This window comes from Gopherus flavomarginatus, chromosome 5 (genome assembly GCF_025201925.1).
Source record: "Gopherus flavomarginatus isolate rGopFla2 chromosome 5, rGopFla2.mat.asm, whole genome shotgun sequence".
Lineage (NCBI taxonomy): Eukaryota > Metazoa > Chordata > Testudines > Testudinidae > Gopherus > Gopherus flavomarginatus.
Window position 1 is genome coordinate 46217449 of NC_066621.1, and position 20814 is coordinate 46238262.

Genomic DNA, 20814 nt, shown 5'->3' on the forward strand with positions numbered 1-20814 from the left:
ATCACACCCTCAAACGTGTATTTGAGAACATGCGAAGGCCAGAGTTTTCAAAAGATCTCAGCACTCACAATCGCAGCTAGAATTTCATAAGCTCAGGACGTCAGATGATCCCCTGTTTTGAAAATCTGGCCATAACGTCACTATGGGAGCAGCTGTCTACTGAGCCCTTTGGAAAACTTCAGAAGTGCTGAGTCCTTACACCTGCAGTTGACTTCAGTAGATCAGTAGTATCCCTATAAAACCAGGCCCTAAACATTTATAAGCAGCAATCTGCTTCTCGTTCTTGTTCTTTTCACCATTCTAGCTTGCTTCTTCACCATACTCCCACTGTCATTTCCAGTATTGCCAGTCCCAGGCATTCAAAAGTCATTAGTCACACTCACAAAAATCATGAGATTGGCTAGAAAATCACAAGAGGTTTTTTTTTCCCCCCCAAAATTGTACATTTTGAGCAGGGTTTGGGGTTTTTTTGCATTCTGGTTTCTGAGCTTTTAGAGTGCATTCGATTAACCTCTCAAGATTTTCTCATGCTCGATAGATTCCAGCAGTTGGGCTTTTAGAAAAATAACAAGTATCAGAAGAATTGTGATTAAATCACAAAAGTTGGCAACGCTACAATCCTCTTCCTCAGGTAAAAAAATTCCAGGGGCTGAAATCCTAGTAGTAAGAAGGTCATGCAAGTTTTGCTATTGACTCCAACAGAACCAGAATTTCATCTTCGATGCTTCCTAGTTTGCAATCTCTGTAGTTATGTCAGGATGTTCATTTTAAAACCTTCCTCCCATTTTCACGTGCTCGTAACATTCTGAAACATGTTGGCGTTGAAACTTTCCATGCTTGGCGTAGCCTGGAGTTGATGACGATGTTTTGACAGGTGGAGGAAAATCTCTTGACCTATCTGAATTACTGGACAATGAATAAATAGATAAATAGCTAAAATATGTAAGTTTTTTCTTATCTCCAATAACTCAAGTGTCTGAACTCCACCAACCTCTGTGGCTTGTCTTCACCAGGAAAAAAGGTTTGCTCTTATCCTGAGTTATGTAGCTAGAAGCAAAATCCTAGTGATAGGGCAATCTGTAGGTTTCAACTGAGATAGGAGGTCAAGGTCACCTAAGGCTGCCTCAGACTCTTTAACTTGACTAGGGATTTCAGGCTTTGGTTCTAGGCCTGATGCTGCTCAATATTTTTATCAACAATCTGGAAATAAATATAAAATCACTTCTAAAAAAATGTGCGGTTGACACAGTGCTTGGCAGACTGGTAAATAGTGATGAGGACACAGCAGTCGTACGGAGTGATTTGGATCACTGGGTAACCTGGGCCCATTCAAACAAAATGTGTTTTAATACAGTCAAATAAAAGGTCATAGTCTAGGAACAAGGAAAGCAAGCCATACCTACAGAATGAGGACTGTATCCTGGAAAGCAGTAACTCTGAAAAGGTTTTATGGGTCACAATGGACAAACAACTTAATGTGAGCTCCCAGCTTGACGCTGTGGCAAAAAGGTCTAATGTGATCCTTGCATATATAAATGGGTGAGTAAGAGCAGAGAGGTGATTTTATCTTTGTAAATAGTATGTGGCATACAGTTTTAGTGTCCCTATTTTAAAAAAGATGTTGAAAAATTGTAGAGGATTCAGAAGAGAGCTACAAAAATGATTGCAGACTGGAGAAAATGACATAGCAAGAGGCTTAAAGAGCTTAGTCTGTTATTGAAAAGAAGATCGATAGGTGATTTGAGTGTACAAGCATAAGTACCTTCACAGGGAGTACAAAAAAATGACTCTTTAATCTAGCATCCTGCCCCACTGCCCAAAAAAAAGGCATAACAAGAACCAGTGGCTGGCAGCTGAAGCCAGATAAATTCAAATGAAAAATAAGGCACATTTTTTCCTAAGTGAAAGTGATTAGCCATTGGAACAAACTACCAAGGAGATGATGGATTCTTCATCCTTGGATAAAGACTGAATACCCTTCTGGAAAATATGCTTTAATCAAACACAAGTAACTGGGCTCAAAACAGGGGTAGCTTGGTGAAATTCTATAACCTGTGTAATACAGGACATCAGCCTAGATTTAATGGTCCCCTGGTCTTAAAATCTATGAACAATAGTTATTCAGAAGTCAAGTTAAGATGATTTTTTTTAATGATATGGGCAAATCCCTTTTTTTTGGTGGATGTTGCCCTTTATTTGCTGGTGTCCTAGGCCTGTAGCCTATATCCTTGAGTAAAGAAAGAAAAGGTAAACGGGGGAGATATTCAACTAGAATGAAGCATCCTAGAGCAGGGGAAAGCAAAATATTTGTAAGTATCTACATGGGGAACAAATATTTAATAATGGGCTCTTCAGTCTAGCAGAGAAAGGTATAACATGATCCAATGGCTGGAAGTTCAAGCTAGACAAATTCAGAATGGATATTAGGTGTAAATTTTAAATTTCTAATTAACCATTGGAACAATTTACCGAAGGTTGTGCTGGATTCTCCATCACTGAACATTTTAAAATGGATGTTTTTCTAAAAGAGCTGCTCTCAGAATAATGCTGTGGAAGTGCTATGGCCTGTGTTACACAGGTCAGACTAGATGATCACAGGTCTGGGCTACTACACTACAGTTAGGTCAATGTAAGGCAGCTTACACCAACCTAACTGTAAGCATCTACACTACAACATTGCTACCACTGATATAAGTCACCCACTGCACCAACCTACTCCACCTCCGTGAGAGGCATACTGCTTAGGTCGATGTAGTTAGGGTGACACAGTGTTCATGTAGACACTGTTACTTACTTCACCGGCTGGCTGTCAGCCCTGCGCGGGCTCACAGCTGGAGCCCATCTGCCTCAGGGCTGGTAGGCCAAGTTGTCAGCCCTGTGCAGGTGGAGAGAGGGGCTCCAGCTGTGAGCCCTCCACACATCAGTGCAAGTTCTCCTGGGAGGAGAGTAGTGTGGACATGAAAAGCTGCAATATTTGCTCCAGTGGCTGTATTTTGACCTCACTTAGACTGACTTAATTTTGTAGCATAGATGAGGACATAATGGTCCCATTTGACCTTGGAACCCATGACGGCATGGGCAATGGGCCCAGCATGTCCTAGGCTGCAGGTCATGTGGCCTGTGGCCATGGCAGATCCCTGCCTGGCAGGCACCACTCACATGCTAGCAGCAAGGCACATAGCTTGCCCCGCCCAGTTTCTGTGGGCTGTGTACTGAGGATGGGGCAGCGCTGGTGAGGTGTTGGTGTCTGGTTCCTACTGGGACAACAAAACCTGTGTGAGCGGCTCCCCTGCCCACCAGTATTTGCTGGGGCCAGTGCCAGGGTGGGATGATTGGTGTGTGCCCCCCCACATAGCAGCCAGCGCTACGGGGGAAACCATAGACTCATAGACTCATAGACTCCAGGACTGGAAGGGACCTCGAGAGGTCATCGAGTCCAGTCCCTTGCCCTCATGGCAGGACCAAATATTGTCTAGACCATCCCTAATAGACATTTATCTAATCTACTCTTAAATATCTCCAGAGATAGAGATTCCACAACTTCCCTAGGCAATCTATTCCAGTGTTTAACTACTCTGACAGTTAGGAACTTTTTCCTAATGTCCAACCTAAATCTCCCTTGCTGCAGTTTAAGCCCATTGCTTCTTGTTCTATCATTGGAGGCTAAGGTGAACAAGTTTTCTCCCTCCTCCTGATGACACCCTTTTAGATACCTGAAAACTGCTATCATGTCCCCTCTCAGTCTTCTCTTTTCCAAACTAAACAAACCCAATTCCTTCAGCCTTCCTTCATAGGTCATGTTCTCAAGACCTTTAATCATTCTTGTTGCTCTTCTCTGGACCCTCTCCAGTTTCTCCACATCTTTCTTGAAATGCGGTGCCCAGAACTGGACACAATACTCCAGCTGAGGCCTGACCAGCGCAGAGTAAAGCCGAAGAATGACTTCTCGTGTCTTGTTTACAACACACCTGTTAATGCATCCCAGAATCACGTTTGCTTTTTTGCAACAGTATCACACTGTTGATTCATATTAAGCTTGTGGTCTACTATGACCTCTAGATCTCTTTCTGCCATACTCCTTCCTAGACAGTCTCTTCCCATTCTGTATGTGTGAAACTGATTGTTCCTTCCTAAGTGGAGCACTTTGCATTTATCTTTATTGAACTTCATCCTGTTTACCTCAGACCATTTCTCCAATTTGTCCAGATCGTTTTGAATTTTGACCCTTTCTTCCAAGCAGTTGCAATCCCTCCCAGTTTGGTATCGTCTGCAAACTTAATAAGCGTACTTTCTATGCCAACATCTAAATCGTTGATGAAGATATTGAACAGAACCGGTCCCAAAACAGACCCCTGCGGAACCCCACTTGTTATACCTTTCCAGCAGGATTGGGAGCCATTAACAACTACTCTCTGAGTACGGTTATCCAGCCAGTTATGCACCCACCTTATAGTAGCCCCGTCTAAATTGTACTTTCCTAGTTTATCTATAAGAATATCATGCGAGACCGTATCAAATGCCTCACTAAAGTCTAGGTATATCACATCCACCGCTTCTCCCTTATCCACAAGGCTCGTTATCCTATCAAAGAACGCTATCAGATTAGTTTGACACGATTTGTTCTTTACAAATCCATGCTGGCTATTCCCTATCACCTTACCACCTTCCAAGTGTTTGCAGATGATTTCTTTAATTACCTGCTCCATTATCTTCCCTGGCACAGAAGTTAAACTAACTGGTCTGTAGTTGCCTGGGTTGTTTTTATTTCCCTTTTTATAGATGGGCACTATATTTGCCCCCTTCCAGTCTTCTGGAATCTCCCCCGTCTCCCATGATTTCCCAAAGATAATAGCTAGAGGCTCAGATACCTCCTCTATTAACTCCTTGAGTATTCTAGGATGCATTTCATCAGGCCCTGGTGACTTGCAGGCATCTAACTTTTCTAAGTGATTTTTTACTTGCTCTTTTTTTATTTTATCTTCTAAACCTACCCTCTTCCCGTAAGCATTCACTATATTAGACATTCCTTCAGACTTCTCAGTGAAGACCGAAACAAAGAAGTCATTAAGCATCTCTGCCATTTCCAAGTCTCCTGTTACTGTTTCCCCCTCCTTACTGAGCAGTGGGCCTACCCTGTCCTTGGTCTTCCTCTTGCTTCTAGCTAGGGGGAATGCTCCTTAGCAGCAGTTACTGAGCCGCCCTGAATTTGTACATGCAAAATGCAACCTAGCTCCCGTGTGCACGGCCCAGGCAGGGCAAAGATACACGCTCCCCCCCTTACAGTCACTCAGTGGTTCAGCCCGACAGCCTGCACTGGCTCCTCCACCCCAATGGTTCGATCCGCTGCTTTGCACTCCCCATCCCCTCACCCCCGTCGTAGACTCAATGGTTCGACCCACCAGCTTGTGTCCCCTCCCTTTGGGGGAGCGGAGCTCGCTGCGTGACCCGGAAGTGCTGCGAGCCTGGTTCCGGTGGGGATCCCAGCGGCATTGCTCCCCCCTCAGTGTCCCGGCCTACTCTCCCCTCCCCCCGCGTCTCCCGGTTCCTTGTCAGCCGGTCAGCGCAGCGGCGGCGCGTTCGCTGAGTGAGGCCGCGACGGCGGCGCTGGCTCTTCTCCGGGGGTGAGTCGCTGAGGCCGGGAGCGGAGCGCTCCCTCCCCCACCCGGGCGGCCCGCGGGTGGGCAGCCCGCCCTAAGAATCGCGCGCGAGGCGGGGGAGTCTGCTAGCCGCGCTCGGGCTCCGGTGCCTGGCGGCGGGCGGGGATGGGTTGGGAGTTTGGCGTGTTTGGTGCGGGGCTTGTCCTGGCTACTCATCTTACTTGGCCGCGGACAACATCGCTTCCCCGCACCCACCAGCGGGCCTCCGTGCGGGCGGGCGACTCCACCACCAGGCAGCTCCGCGGCGTATGCTCCGCTGTCTCTCTAGCTCAGGGTGGCGGAGTCCCAGCTCTCGCCAGCTCCGCTTGTATAATCGGTAGCAACAGGCCTTGGAGGTGCTGGAGGTTACATTTCCGTAACGCTGTTTTTCTACTAAGCGAATGTGTGGCAGGGGCCGTTTTCTCAATGTGACTTAGGGGCGGGAATGCAGTTCTGTCAAATCAAAGGCTGGCGATCTGGTTGCTGCCAATCCCATCCAGCAAGGTGGGCTAGGGTTTTAAAAGCTCAGAGCTGTAACTTCTGGGTGTCTCTTAATAAACCTTTAAAATATTATTAGAAAAACTATCTTATTGTAGTAAATGCAGTATCGAGCCCTTAGGCAGAGAATAGTAACGTAAGTAACTGTCACAAAGTGTGGACCATCACAAAACTGCTTACTTCATTGGTATGGGCCCTGTGTGGCAGGGCTTTGGAGCTGTGCTCCGGCTCCACTCCAGGCAAAAAAACTCTGCAGCTCCACTTCTCCGCTCTCCAGCTCTGGGCTCCGCTCCAAGCCCTGTTGTGTGGCTTGATCTCAGTGTTTTGAATGTCCTCTGAAGTACAGTTTTATAATTTACATCCAGTTTTATTGCTGAAAGACTTATTGAGGTGAGTATAGCTTGCCCCAGGGGTGTTGGGTGTAGTAATTGCCCTGTTTGCAGTGCCTCTTACTGATCATATGAAACATACAGAAAGATAAGAAAACTAGCTAGTTTGGTTGATATGATTACATATCATTATTGGATATAGTGTATCTGTATATGTATATGTATGTGTGTGTGATATCAACAGCCAGTGGGAAAAAGCTTCAGTTTTTTGCATGTTTTAAACTATTTTGTAATATTTAGAATTAGTCCACAAGATGGCATCTCAGCTAACTGCATAGGTAAGGCTTGTATGGAACCTGTTTGCCTATGAATATAAACTTTTCACAACATTTAAATTGTGTCTAGATTTGGAAGGAGACTATTAGTATTAGCACCACAGGGTCAAATTTTTGCATCGGTGTATTCTTCTCAAAGATGGATTACCTTGTGTTATCTAATTTCATTTTAACATTGTTCAGCTAGCACTGGTGCCTGGCATTCAGTGCCTTTCGTTATTTGACTGGAGTGTGATTCTTGCAACTTAAGTTGCTAAATGCAATCTCTGATCTACTGATATGAGAGATAATAATCAAATACTGGTACATAATGATAATTGTTATGAGTATTATAGTATGATGTTTGCTACATGGATGCAAAGTATTAAGGTAGTTCTGGATGTTTTCACACATCTACAGGAAGCCAGACAATGGCTGTGGATAACCCAATAAGTGATACTTACCAGGTCTTGACCCCTGTATTGTTTTGTTGTTGGTGTCCCCGTCCAAGGGGGACACAACTGATCTGTTTTTGTCCCTATCCATAGAAGGTGGGAGAATGGAAAAGCCTCAGGGGAATGACAGTGGAGAAGCTGTTGGTAAAAGGAGACTCTATAGCAAAGCGTGGTGTGGAGGGGGCTGCTTGCTGCCCTGTCAACCTGTGATTGAAGAGTTCTAATAAATCATGTGCTGTCCCCCTTAAAAAAAAAAAAAAAAAAAAAAAAAAAGAGAGAGAGTTCAGAACCAAAAGAGGAGTGAGTGTGTGTGTGTATATGCGCACGCAAGCAAGCAAAAGGATGCGGGACTCTCTGAAGGACACACATCTCTCAGGAGGTTGAGGAAACTGGGGAAGGGTCTTGCTTTGCAGGTGGGTATTTTTCCATATATCTGTATCTCTCTTTTGCTTTCTCTGAGTGAAGTGTGTAAGGTTTAAAGATGTTTTGTAAAGTCTATGTTACTTGCTTCAATTCTCATGAGGTCCCTGAAAGGCTAAACAGTAACCCAGAGAGCCCATGGTGGAGCTTGAGGGGGGGACATGCATAAGATACTGGGCAGACTTGAGGCGCTAGCACTAGCTTTGGGGCTCAGGGTAGCTGGACTGTGGGGTCCCACATCCAAGAAGGAGTGGAGTCTGTACCCTGACATTGGGCCTGAAAGGGCCAGTCTAAGAGGGACAGCTGTTTGGACACAGCTTGGATCCAGTATGTTTAAAAGTACATGGGATCAAAGGATTGGGTCCAGTACAGCAGCCTGATGATGGCTTACAAGGGAACACTCAGCCAGGGCTGTAACATGCTGGTCTTTCACCTCGGAAGTGTCAGTGGGTTATCTAGTGAAAGCCACTGTAGGCCAGCGAGTAGTTAATTAGTAAGTTGCAGACCTCCACTCCTGCCCCTCATGCTATCTAACCCCATGCAAGTTAAGTTAAACTCTGGCTTTCTGATTCTCTGAGTTCCTGTAATATTTTGAGATCCATTTATTCTTACTACTCTGATTTAGCTGCTTTGGCCTATTTATTAGAGCAATGGTCCCCAATATGGTGCCTGTGAGTGTCATGGCGCCCGCCAGGGCATCTGTGTGCACCCACATACTGTCCGGTGGACGAGCATCAGCCGAAATGCCACTGAGAAGCAGCGTCATTCGGAGGTGTCGCTGATGAAATGCTGCTGCTTGTCGGCGGCATTTCGGCGGTGACGCCTATTGACGTTACTGCTTCTCGGCGGCATTTCAGTGGATGCTCTTCCACCGGCCATTGTCCTCGGTGGCTCGTTGTCTGGCGCCCACCAGATGGAAAAGGTTGGGGACCACTGTATTAGAGCACCTAATACTCCTCAGAAGAATGGGAGCCCTTAGAGATCTCACACTAAACAATACTGAGACTGCAATCTTTAGTCAAGATTCAAGTCTTGTGATACATGCACTGATTGCCTTTTCTCATGCTAAAAGCTTGTCAGATGGCTTCTGTCACTGGAAGCCTCTTTAGGCCAGATATTAAAACCCAAGTCAGATGCTTATGGAGAGATCTGAAATAGTCTGATTCCTCATTTTGAGGGAAGAGGTGTCACATATTTTGCAGTTATGGGTTCTGGGACTCTAGGAAATTGATTATGTTGTTCTGCATCATTCTTTACAGTTATTTAAAATATAGGCTTTGGTTGGGTGGTTCAAATTCCTAGTATGTAGGCTGCCTGGAATAACGATTTAGACTTATTGTACTAGTTCTAAAGTTCTGTTGCAAGTTCCAACATTACATATAATGTATGTGAAATTGTATAGGAGTAAACTGTAGATAAACTTTGGGTTAGCAATAACACAATAATTCATCTAGTGTGTCTAAGTCTATTCTTTTTTTGAGTCAATTTAAGTTCTTGTTGCTTTACATTCAGGATATCATGGTGGTTGTTAACCTCTGTATCTCCAGCCTTTTTCTCAACCTCATGAGTCTTTGATCTTTATAACTTTTGTGTGTGTTTCAGTTACTGCAGATTCTGAAACCTGAATCACATCCAGTAATTTTCTGATGTCAGACATTAAGTGGGAACTGCACAATTTCAGTAGTATGAAACCCAAATAAAATAGACATTTCCTGGTTAGTGAAGTCTGGAAGTTACATAATGAGTCTTTAGGAAATTTAAGTTTAGTTGTAGGTGTTCTCTGGTGTATATCTTCCCAATTACTGTCAACAAAACAAAACAAATGATCAAAATAATGAAAACCTCAAAGATATGAGAAAATCTAACTGACTTCTGCTTTCTTGTCTTGAGAGTCTCCGTAATCCAGAATGCTTCTGAAGTAAACTAAAATAAATATTTTCATTTTTTTAAATGAATGCTACACCTAAAGACTGCTCAAAGTACCCAAAATAAGAAGTGACAGTGCTGTTGGATTAAAATGTTGATTTACAAAAATGTCAGGCTCTTGAGTAATTTTTTTAAAATTACCTATTGTACTCCTTTCCCCACAAAACAAGTTCATTCAACATTTGATTTTTTTGTTTGTTCAGAGAACCTCTTGCAAGTACAAGTCTGAAAATCACTTTTTAACTATTTGATAATTAAATGTAAATGATTTAAAACTTTCCATGTTGAGACTAATAAATAACTTTCACAGTAAATTATGGTGTTATTGTATATATTATGGTCGACCTCACAGTGTGCTGTGCGCACACACACACCCACAGAAGACAGTCTCTGCGCTAAGTTCACAGTTTATAAACATGAAGACAGTAGAAGAGTGAGGGAAAGGATCAACATACAAGCAGTGATCTGGGCAACTGACATTTACTTATTGTTTTGTATATAAATGTTTTATTAAGATGTTGCAGAGTTCATCTTTTTTATTTATTTTTTTACAGATATTTGAATGGTTTTTTTTGCGGGGGGTGAGATTATTTCCAGGGCTTATTTAAATTGCTGTACATAAGATGTGTACAAGTTCTGTGAATAGTGCATAAACTATATGCACAGCATTTTTTATGAATTTGAAGTAAATAGTAACACCCTTCTCCCTCTTAGCTTTATTTTTGTGTGTGAGACATTTGTTGGGATTGAAGATAAGGAGGAAGAATGGTGGGAAGGGGTTGGGAGAGTGTGAAGGGGAATATGGAAAGAGGGAGGGAATTCATAGGGGGAGAAGGAGAGAATGATAGGGCACAATGAACAGGTGTAGTGAGATTGAATAACTGAGGAGGTGGACAGGATGCAAGTGGACCAGCACCTAGTGGCAAGACACACTCAAGCAGAAAACATCCGGAGTGCAAGTTTTTTTTAGAGTTAAGTGAATAGCAGGAGGCTGTGAAGGTCTCTTTGGGTTTGGTGTGGTGGTGGATGGATACTGATGGTAATACTGATACAGTGATAGTACTGTGTAAGCTTCCCCAGCTTCAGACTTACTCTACAAAGTCTGCTGGTGCCTCTCCTTCATGACCTGCGAGTGTGGTATTCCAGTACTTCTGCTTTCCAAAAAAGAGACTATTATTTCTGACAGCATGTTTAATTTTGAGGGTCTGGACAGTGTTTAATTAGTCTTCACTGGTGGCCCAAACCAAATTTGCACCCACATTTCCAGTTGTGAAAGGCTAACATATGTAAATGTACAAATGATATACTCCAGAGCTGGTGACTTAAAAAAAAAAGATCATCTTGCTCTAAAAGTGGCTAGGCTTAGGCTCAGTGGAGTTGAATTCCAGAAACAATGGACCTGAGCCATTGAGAATATACTGCTTCTTAAATGCATTGAATTGTCATCAGTTTTTCTTTTAAAGGGCAACTGTCGAGTATGATTTTGTTTTTTGTGAACTCCATTTTTTGCTCTCTTTAGAAACTAGAATCTGTTTTAGCTTCAGTTTGTCACCTTATATTTGCAAAGGCTGTGTCTTTCCCCTTCTCTATCCCAAATTTCTCATGGAACAAATGCCTATGTGAAGTTTTCTTTTTTGGGGCTTGATTCTGTGTCCTTTATGAATGCAAAGTTCCCATTAACTTAATTGAGTGTTCTGAGTACTGTATGTTGCAAATGCAGCATGTGGCCTTGGTCATAACTGCCATCAGTTATATCAGCTAGGTTTTTGGAGTAACAGTGGCTAATTTGTGCTCTATTTGTATTTCATGGATACTTTTCATTGGAGAAGAGCAGAAATATTGTACAAATTAGATAGTATTAGTGGCTATGTCATTCCAAAGCAACAGAATGAATGAATATATGTACATTTGCAATCATGAAGACATCTACTTGACCATTCCTTAGAACTATCACTAAAAGTCTGATTCTTACTCTTCCAGTTCACTTCTTGTCTGATATATTTATTTTTGTAATAAGCTTCATAGGGTTATTCAAGTTCATTTGTAAGCCATGGGACAGAGAGAAAAGATGGAAACTCATGCTATAAAGAGAGTGGGGAAAGGAGAGAAGGTGAACTTCATGATAAAGCTGAATTTTAGCTATGGATTCCATAACTTTCACTTTTTCTTTAAAATTTTGGACCTCTGATAGTTTGGAAATTGTGTAAAAGGGTGAGTGTGGATGATAACAGTCAAAAGATAAAGAGGAAATACACCCGAGCTATATTGATGGAACATTAAGATGAAAAATTAAAATAAAGGTCAGGAAGTACAAATATTAAGGTTCTTATAGTGATGTGAACTGGGTCACATTGCTCGTCCTGTGTACTTTGTGATGATTCATTTAACAATAATAGAAATATTAACTAAAATATCAAGTTGTACTCTATAAATTTAACAAGCATTTCTAAAAAACCTAACCATCTCAGCAATGTAGCTTGACTAAAGTTGCTCTGGGAATCTTAGCGTTGGAATTTCCCAACTTTACCACAATATTGTGGTTGTATAATTAATGCAACTAGTGTACCATTTAATTATATTTTATATAATGAAGTTGAGACTAATTTTAAATACCTAAATATGCACTGCTGAAACTTTAAAAACTGATAATGGAAACTAGCAGATTTAAAGTGCTTCTTATCCTTTCAGTTACATCACATTGTGATTGCCTTTAACTGAAAGTGATTTGGTCTTCATCAAATGTATATGTTTTTTAATCACTCCTGTTACTAAATCAGCTAGAAGCCAATGGAACTTTTGACTAAGGATACACTTTTTGCTTTTTTCACTTAACATTAAAGAGTGCTTTTACAGTTTAGTCCTATGGGTTAGTGAAACCTGCATTTTTAAGGCAGTTAATTTAGTGCAGGGTTATGCTACATGGCTTCAAAAGGAAATGACTGAGTGAAGATGTTTAATTCAGGGCACATCATGAACATCTGCATAAAACATACAGTGCTATGATGTTTCAGAGCTTATTTTAGTATCTATTATATGCAGTGTGAAGTTGGGAGGGAGGGAGAATGAGGCAACTAGTTAGAACCTCATTATCACATTCATAAGAGAATGTCTATATCCCTTTTTTGAAGAGAGCCTCTAGGAATCCTGACATAACGCACGTCTTTTTAAACAAGATTTCTGTAACCAAGCCAGAGATTAATATATTTAATTGCACAGTAATCTTTGTTTCTTAGTTTGTATTTGTAGCATGTGGAGGAAAAGCAATGGCTTGATTGTCATTAATTATGGATTTGGATCATGGCACATCTCTCAGTGTTTCAGTTTATTACCAGCCTCTACCCACAACAATTAATTTTAGTTGCATTAATGTGCACTAAACCATGTCTCCTTGTTTCTTTGAAAGATTGGTCATGGGATCTGTGGTGTTTTTTTGTTACACCTCATTATGGAGCTGTGCAGGGAAAAGACTTATTTAGACTGTCTGAAACACGATGTTCTTTTGCCTGGTTTTTTGACTTGGAAAAAATATTGAGATTGTGCTTTGGTACTTTAATAGTTTCTTTTCAGTTAGTCCTTGAATGCTGCTGGGAATTGGAATTTATGTACTCATATACTGTAGACATTGATATCTGTAACTTCCTCTAAATGGTCCACTCAGGCCATGGCTACACTGGCGCTTTACAGCGCTGCAACTTTCGCGCTCAGGGGTGTGAAAAAAACACCCCCCTGAGCGCTGCAAGATACAGTGCTGTAAAGCCTCAATGTAAATAGTGCCGCAGCGCTGGGAGCGCGGCTCCCAGCGCTGCAAGCTACACCCGTAGAGGATGTGGAGTACGTGCAGCGCTGGGAGAGCTCTCTCCCAGCGCTGGCGCTGCGACCACACTCGAAACTTCAGGTGCAAGTGTAGCCATACCCTCAGTGTCCTTGACATTTGCAAATTGACTTCTTGCCACTCTGAACTTCTAACAACCAAGGAAGCAAAAAAAACCCTTACAGATGTGACTCTTGGATATAACATGGGATACTCTTTTCACTGTTTTTGTTCTCGCTGGTCCAAATGAAGAAATTTTGAATTGTAAGTTTCAGAGGGATAGTCCTGTTAGTCTGGATCTGTAAAATGCAACAAAGAGTCCTGTGGCACCTTACAGACTAACAGATGGATTGGAGCATGAGCTTTCGTGAGTGAATACCCACTTCATCAGATCAGACATCGGATGAAGTGGGTATTCACCCACTTATGCTCCAATACATCTGTTAGTCTATAAGGTGCCACAGAATTCTTTGTTGAACTGTAAGTGTAAACCAAACTTGAGGAAAAAGCTGCATCTATTTAGCTCATCACGACATTCTAAAACTTTTACTTGACAAAATATGGTTCTCTGGGGATCCTCTGTGAAATGAATTGGAAAACAGTTTCTAATTACATTTTGTATCCTTGAATCTAGTGGGCGTGGCCACTTTCAGTAAGTTACTAGTTTGGGAGCGCAGTGTAAAGCCAGTTTCCAGCTTACATAAGTGATAAGTAATCAAAGAAAAACTGTTTTTAAGGAGTAACAATTGAAGTGTTTAATATTTTGCTTTAATATTAGTAGTCTTATATTGGGATCCTATGGTGCTGTTAGAAATGCCACTTTTCAGCAAGAGGGATGTCAGGTGCAGGACTGAAAAATTTAACTACAAATTTGGGAACAAATTTTACATTCTTCTGATCCATAATGTGTATCTCTGATAATTGGAAAAAGTTACACATTTGAGGGATTTGCATTTTGGCTTTTTCACTTAAAGCATGGTATGCATTTTACCGATGTGCATATACCTCTCTAGATTCACTGTTTCTCATCGTGTGCTGAGCAAAAAAAAATATTATGCTTATTCAAACAGTGAGCTGTCAAACTGTTTGGAACTTTGTGTTTTACTTGAGTCTTCTTTTTTTTCAGGGAACTGATTCCCAATGCCCTGCAATGGATGATGACAGTCAGGATGAACTGATAAACAAGAATGCTGCACTAGGCAAAGGCAAAAGATCAAATTTAGTGCTCCTAAGTGAAGCAGGTATCTCAAACCATGCTCTGTACTTGTATACTTCCTGTTTTAGGTTTTAAACAGTGTTTGCCTATCCAAATAAATAGTAGTTGTAGATAAATATCTGTTCTGAGGGAGAAAAAACTTAAATCTTTGGGCCATCTCGTAGGTTATGTGCCTCCAGCTATTGGCTTCTTTACACTACTAGCCAATTAAATGCTGAACAGTGCTGTCACAGCTTGATAATAAATGATACTCAAAAAAGTGCTGCAAAAAGCACCTTGGAAATCTGTTGTTTCAGCTTCTGTATGGATTTGCCCGCAGCAGGATTTCTGATATATATTTGGCTATCCCACATACTTCTTATTTGCAGTATATTCTTAGTGAGGGGTCATGTGCAAAGTAGATGCAATTAGTGTTTTCTCTTTTGTCATTTTTAAAAGAAAGCAATGATGGAAATAGTGGGGATTCAGAAGACGATACAGGAAGTGAGGAAGAAGATGGCACTGATGAAGATGAGGGTGAGGAGGAGGAAGAAGGTGAAGATGAAGATTTAGAAGGTGAGTCTGTTAAACTTGCTTGTGTATGTTTGTTTGCTTCAAATATTTTTGATGGCTGGAAGAGAGAAACTGGGGTTATGGCTTTCCTTCCAAAAAGTAGCAACAAAATGTAAATCCGATGTTTGTGAGTATTTTCGTGATTCTTTAAAAGAGGAATCTAAGCATTTTTGGCTCTTGTTTGGCTAAAATGCTCATATTTAAGATAATAAAGTAGAATTTAGTGACTGTTTCCCTTCCTTCAACTGCCTCTTGGTAAGAAATGGACTGGAGACACTCTTACACATGCCATATAAATGGATGTTTTTTATTTATTAAATGTTCTATGACATCTGTCACCATCGTATATTAGTAATACTGTAGTATTACACCTGCTAATTATTCAAAAGTGTTGTGTTTTTTCCCAATTCATTTTTAATTTCTATTCAAATGTAACATCCTTGTTGGCAAAATGATGTTATGGAGGGTGAAGACCCCACACTTATAAACAGCAGACAAACAGAAGCATGCCGCTAACTTACCCAGGGAAAATAATCTAACAATTTTAGGTGATAAGTGGTGCAGAGGAGTCTCTCAAAGTTTCACAGTGGAAATGGTACACTCAAACTAAAGTAGGATTTTGTAACTTCTGTTTCTTTTACATGCAGTGGTAAAATGGGGTGTATGTCTGTTTGGTTTTGCATTTATTACTCATCTGCCTATACAGATATTACGTGACTGGTTATATTTTTGTCTGTCACTCTGAAAGTAATGGTGAAATGGACTGTCCTCAGGCTAATCTAACTGAAGTCCTGAAAGTGCTGAGTCTGTGCTAAGTGCTTTTTAGGGAAATTTGTTAAAGAAATGCAGTTAACAACTATTATACTTGTTGTGCACATATTTAATTAGTTTTGATATCATCCTAATTTCTTTAGTTGTATGTTCTATACCTTTTCCTCACCTGTCTGTCTCCTTATAGCTTGTATTCTCTAGGGCAGAGATTGTTTTCCTTTGTGTCTAGGAAATGAATAATATGTTTTGGGTGCAACCGCACTCTAAATAGGCATTAAAAAAAAAATTAAAAGAAACAATGCCATGTGGTTTTAAAAAATAAAAAGCTTGCAGCTGTTGTGGAATGTACTGAGTTCTCTGCTGCTGCTAGGCCAATCTTGTGCCCAAGCAATATGTTAAAATTGACAAAAACAGTATTTCCTGGGTATGTTAAAGAACCAGAATCTTGTATATTGCAATAGTACCTGCTTGCCCAAGTGGCACTGTAACAAAGTAGCAGAGGTGTACTTGTGTCCCAGGTTGCATATTAAATTGCTGTAAGATTGCCAGTAATTCATACTACAGCTTATTACAAAAAGCAAGTGTTTCTCGTAAGTATGAGGTTACAAAGCTAAAATTGTGAGCATAACCCTTGGAAACAAAGTGCTGTGACTTTTTTCAGGTTTTTCAAGGTGTTTGACCTTGACAATGTTCACTTAACGCCCCCCCCCCAACAACAAAAAACTGAAGCAGAGAGAAATTAATAGAATTTCACAATAATTATGTGATTATTGTCTGCTTGTATAGACTAGTGCTCTACTGAAACTGAGGTTCAACTGCCAGAAAGAAATATTTTAGGATTTTAATTATTTCTTCAGCACATCTTGCAGGTTGCTGGGAGTGCACCAGTGTTTTCCAAGTCACTTTGATTAGATTGAGCATGGATTTGATTTGAGCACGTGCCAAAAATATATTAATCAGTCCTCTAAAATATTGTAGTCATTCTTGAGCCTTGACTCTGAAATATACAATACAATACAATACATGCTATTCTTGGTTTGTGAGGAAAGTATTACACAGTGTTTTGGTGTTATCTGATAGCTGCATTAGCAGCCTTTCTGAAGATGTTATGTGTGTGTTGGACACGAAGCCTTTTTCTCAAAATTATGAATTGAGCAATGCCATGGTATTTGCCTAGAATGATTATTAATACTAGTGAGTGAGTAGTGATTTTTGGATCTCAAATTTTGGGTGCACAACTGAAGACACCGTAGTAGGCCTGGTGTGTGGTGTTTTACTTTTTTTCCTTTTTTTTTTTTTTTTTTTTTGGGAGGGAGGGTGAATGACTCTGCACCTTAACGAGACTTTAATGTCCCAAAATCACTAGTTGCTTCAGAGAAATCTTGTCCCTATTCTGGAATGATTGGGAACATCTAGCAGTGCTCTATACCCTTTACAGTTCCTATGAAAAAGTGAATGAATACTCGTTTTGAAAATTATGCAGAAATATCACCAACTTGATTTATACGATTTCACCGCCACCAGAGAGAGGCTTCTTATTTTGCTGTCTCTCTCCTTTTAATCTTCTGCAAGCGTAATCACAACTCTGATTACCAAGATATTTAATAGATCCTTTTTTTAAAAGGAATATCTAGTTTTTAATAAAGTCGAAGGGAAAAATAGGGAGAAGAATCAATCTAGCTTGTGATAAAAAGATTGTGTTTACCCTTCCCTCTCAAAAGCAACCCCTCGATCAGGATTCTTTCTGGTTTAATATTTTCCCATGCTGGAACCCTGCAGTACATTAAAGCTTTTTTTTTTTTTTTTTTCTTAAGATTCTGAAGATGAGGAGGAAGATGATGACTACGCTGAAGAGGAAGAAATGGAAACTGCTGTTGCGGAAGCAACTGTTTCTCTGAAAACAACGCCACAGACAAATGGAGGGGACATTTCTTCTGATGATGATGCTGAAAACTGCCCCATCTGCCTCAACACCTTTAGGAATCAGGCTGTTGGAACTCCTGAGAGCTGTGCCCATTACTTCTGCTTGGACTGTATTGTGGAGTGGTCTAAAGTAAGTCCTTTTTCTCTATTCTTGTTCTTTTATCCAAGATAACGTGTTAAGCTTTCACACCTGTCTGTCTTCTGATCAGCCTGCAGTAATATCTTGGTAAAGATCTATTGAGTTGTGGTAAGGATATCAGCAAGCAGCTGGAATATTCAAATCCATTTTCTTAAGATTTAATTGAGAGCAGTGAATGCAAGATAACAAAGCGCTTCTGCTCCACAGACTCTTGGTAATTGAAAACAGCCCTTTTAAAACTGATTTGAGTTGAGAACTGCTTATGATCCATGCTGATGGGACAGGTACTAAATTTTTTCTTTTTTCCTTCTAGAATGCCAATTCCTGTCCAGTTGATCGAATCCTCTTTAAATATATTTGCATTCGGGTGCGATTTGGTGGTGATATCTTAAAAAAGGTAGGCCGTCTACTAACCTTCAAAAAACTAAAGTCAGTGTAACCAGAAAATAGTTATCCAGAGATTTTTCTCTCATAGAGTTTATTTAATATTCAGTTGTTATATGGATTACCTCCATCCTAATTTGATCACTTTTTCGGGAAAGTTTGTTTTTAGCTTTTTAAAATCTTCTATTTATACTACTCGATGGTACATGACAAAGTGTGGTGCCTTATTTAAGTCAGAAGGAATGGGTATATGCTATGTTTAACTTTCATAACTACCTCTTTTTCAAAATAGGAATTAGATTGTAAACTCTTCTGGACAGAGACCATCTTTGTCTAAGTAGAAAGTGTCTAGAACTGTGTGCATGCTGCTGTAATATAAATAGGAATAAACCCTGGTTAAATGTATGTGGAGAGATAAGGCAATGGATTCTTCTCATTAGCACTGTTTTGTATTGGTAAATAGTTGTGCAAGAGGAGATCACGTATCAGATATTGGAGTCTCAATTCCTAGCACCAGAGCTTCAATGTATTGATAACTTCTAATAATTTGTGGTCTTGAGGAGTTAGCATTGTCCATTTTTCTTTAATGTGTCAGTCAGCATACTGTCTGTCTTGAAGACACAACCTCTCTTAGAATTCTGGGGATCTGGTGGCATCTTATGATAGTTTATGTATTTCTACTGTGTCTCCTATTTATTTTAATCATATTTTGTTTCTGTGAAGTTAATTTGAAATAATCAGCTCATAGTGCTACTTTCATAACTACCAGGGGTATTTCTTTGTGGCATCTCACTAATGTCAAGGAATTCAGAAGCATCTAAACCTGAAATTTTCTTAGTTATACACCTCTTGGGCTTTTCTCATCTCAGACTTATTCAGAATTTGACTTAACTTATTGATTTAAATGGCAATTTTCTGTTGCTGACAATATCCAGTCAAACCCACAACAAATAAGGAAGATGGATGGTGGAAGTTGTAGCACTTACCTCATAAATGATCATGTTCTAGATACTTTGAATAAAATGGAGGTTCTGTTAGGGTAGAACAGGCGGTCACTGTAGCAATGAACTACTATTGTTGCTGATGTAAGAGTGTGGATAAAAAGAATAGAAGCTTCTACTTAAAATATGAAACTCTCTTGTTTAGATTCCTGTTGAGAATACAAAAGCTCAGGATGGTGATAGCGGGGAGGATGATCCAACTTTTTGTGAGGTGTGTGGCAGAAGTGACAGAGAAGACCGCCTGCTGCTGTGTGATGGCTGTGATGCAGGGTAAGAATGGTTGAAGGCCTGAGTTTGTGACCGCAAACAAAGGGCACCCTCTGAGGGAGTGAAGTGGTTATAATTCACAGCTGTTTTTCAGCACACTGATTCTTTGTGGGCTACCATTCATAACGAGGTGATTATTATAGTGGGAGAGGAAAAGGGTCTATTTACCTTTCTCCTCGCTCTCCTTGTTTTTCCTTAATTTAGAATAAGCAAAAGGTAGTATCTTCAAGGCAATTTAAACTCTTATTTTAAATATTGGAATACAGATGCATCGTGGTACTTAAATATAGCTTGTGGCTAAACTCTGGTGCAAGGGTTTAAAGCTGTTATACCATTTATATCAACTTTGCAAAATTGTCCATTGATATCCATTCAGTTTGTTAAATTTCAGTAAGTATAGCCTTGTTTGTGCCTTCACAGTCTATAGTCCCCAGGGAATTTAAACATTCATGGTTGGGATTGAGAGGTAGAAGCTATGAGGTCAGGCATATTGCTGAAACACTGAACAAATATAGTAAATATTCATAATTAAAGAACTCCTAACAAAATAAGATTTGATAAGTAGAACTCTTAACTCAAGTCCTTACTTGTGCAAGTCTGTCCTCACTTTGTTTTGTGTTCTAATTATTATTATTATTATTTTTTTTTTTTTTTTTTTAAGTATCAGAGGGGTAGCCGTGTTAGTCTGGATCTGTAAAATCAGCGAAGAGTCCTGCAGCACCTTATAGACTAACAGACTGTTTCCTTTGTTTGACTTGTCTGTTAGTCTATAAGGTGCCGCAGGACTCTTTGCTGCTTTTTTTTTTTTAAGTGACAGTTTCAGCTAATTTTGTATGCAGAGTTGTTGTGGCCATATTGGTCCCAGGGTATTAGAGAGACAACTCGCCAATGGAAACTGGTCCAGTAAAAGATATTACCTCATCCACCTTGTGTCTCAGCTAATTTTGTTTTTCTCAAAATAAGTTTTACTCTTAGAAATATCTGTTCTTTGCAGAACTACAACTTTTTCAGTGCTTTTTTCTCAGAAAGTGCTTTTCATCTCTTCTGGCTCTCTCTTGTAGGACTCTGTGGCTAGGATAAGTCCTAAAGAAATTTAGGATTATTTTCTTCTAATTTTAAGTCTCCTAACTTCTAAGATTACCAGTGTCTCAGTGATCTGAAACAGGAACAAT

General features: G+C 40.3%; 1 protein-coding gene across 2 annotated transcripts in view; it reads left to right on the forward strand.

Moving 5' to 3' along the window:
• Positions 1-5419: 5419 nt before the first annotated feature.
• Positions 5420-20814, forward strand: part of PHRF1 (PHD and ring finger domains 1) — a 46985-nt gene continuing 31590 nt past the window's right edge. Inside the window, exons 1-6 of one of the 2 annotated variants that reach the window (XM_050952777.1) lie at positions 5420-5621; positions 14516-14630; positions 15044-15160; positions 17743-17981; positions 18304-18387; positions 19521-19645. In XM_050952777.1, the coding sequence (XP_050808734.1) occupies positions 14540-14630; positions 15044-15160; positions 17743-17981; positions 18304-18387; positions 19521-19645 (656 nt within the window). In that variant the 5' untranslated portion in view covers positions 5420-5621; positions 14516-14539. The remainder of the gene's footprint in view (positions 5622-14515; positions 14631-15043; positions 15161-17742; positions 17982-18303; positions 18388-19520; positions 19646-20814) is intronic. The other variant, XM_050952778.1, reaches the window with a different exon arrangement.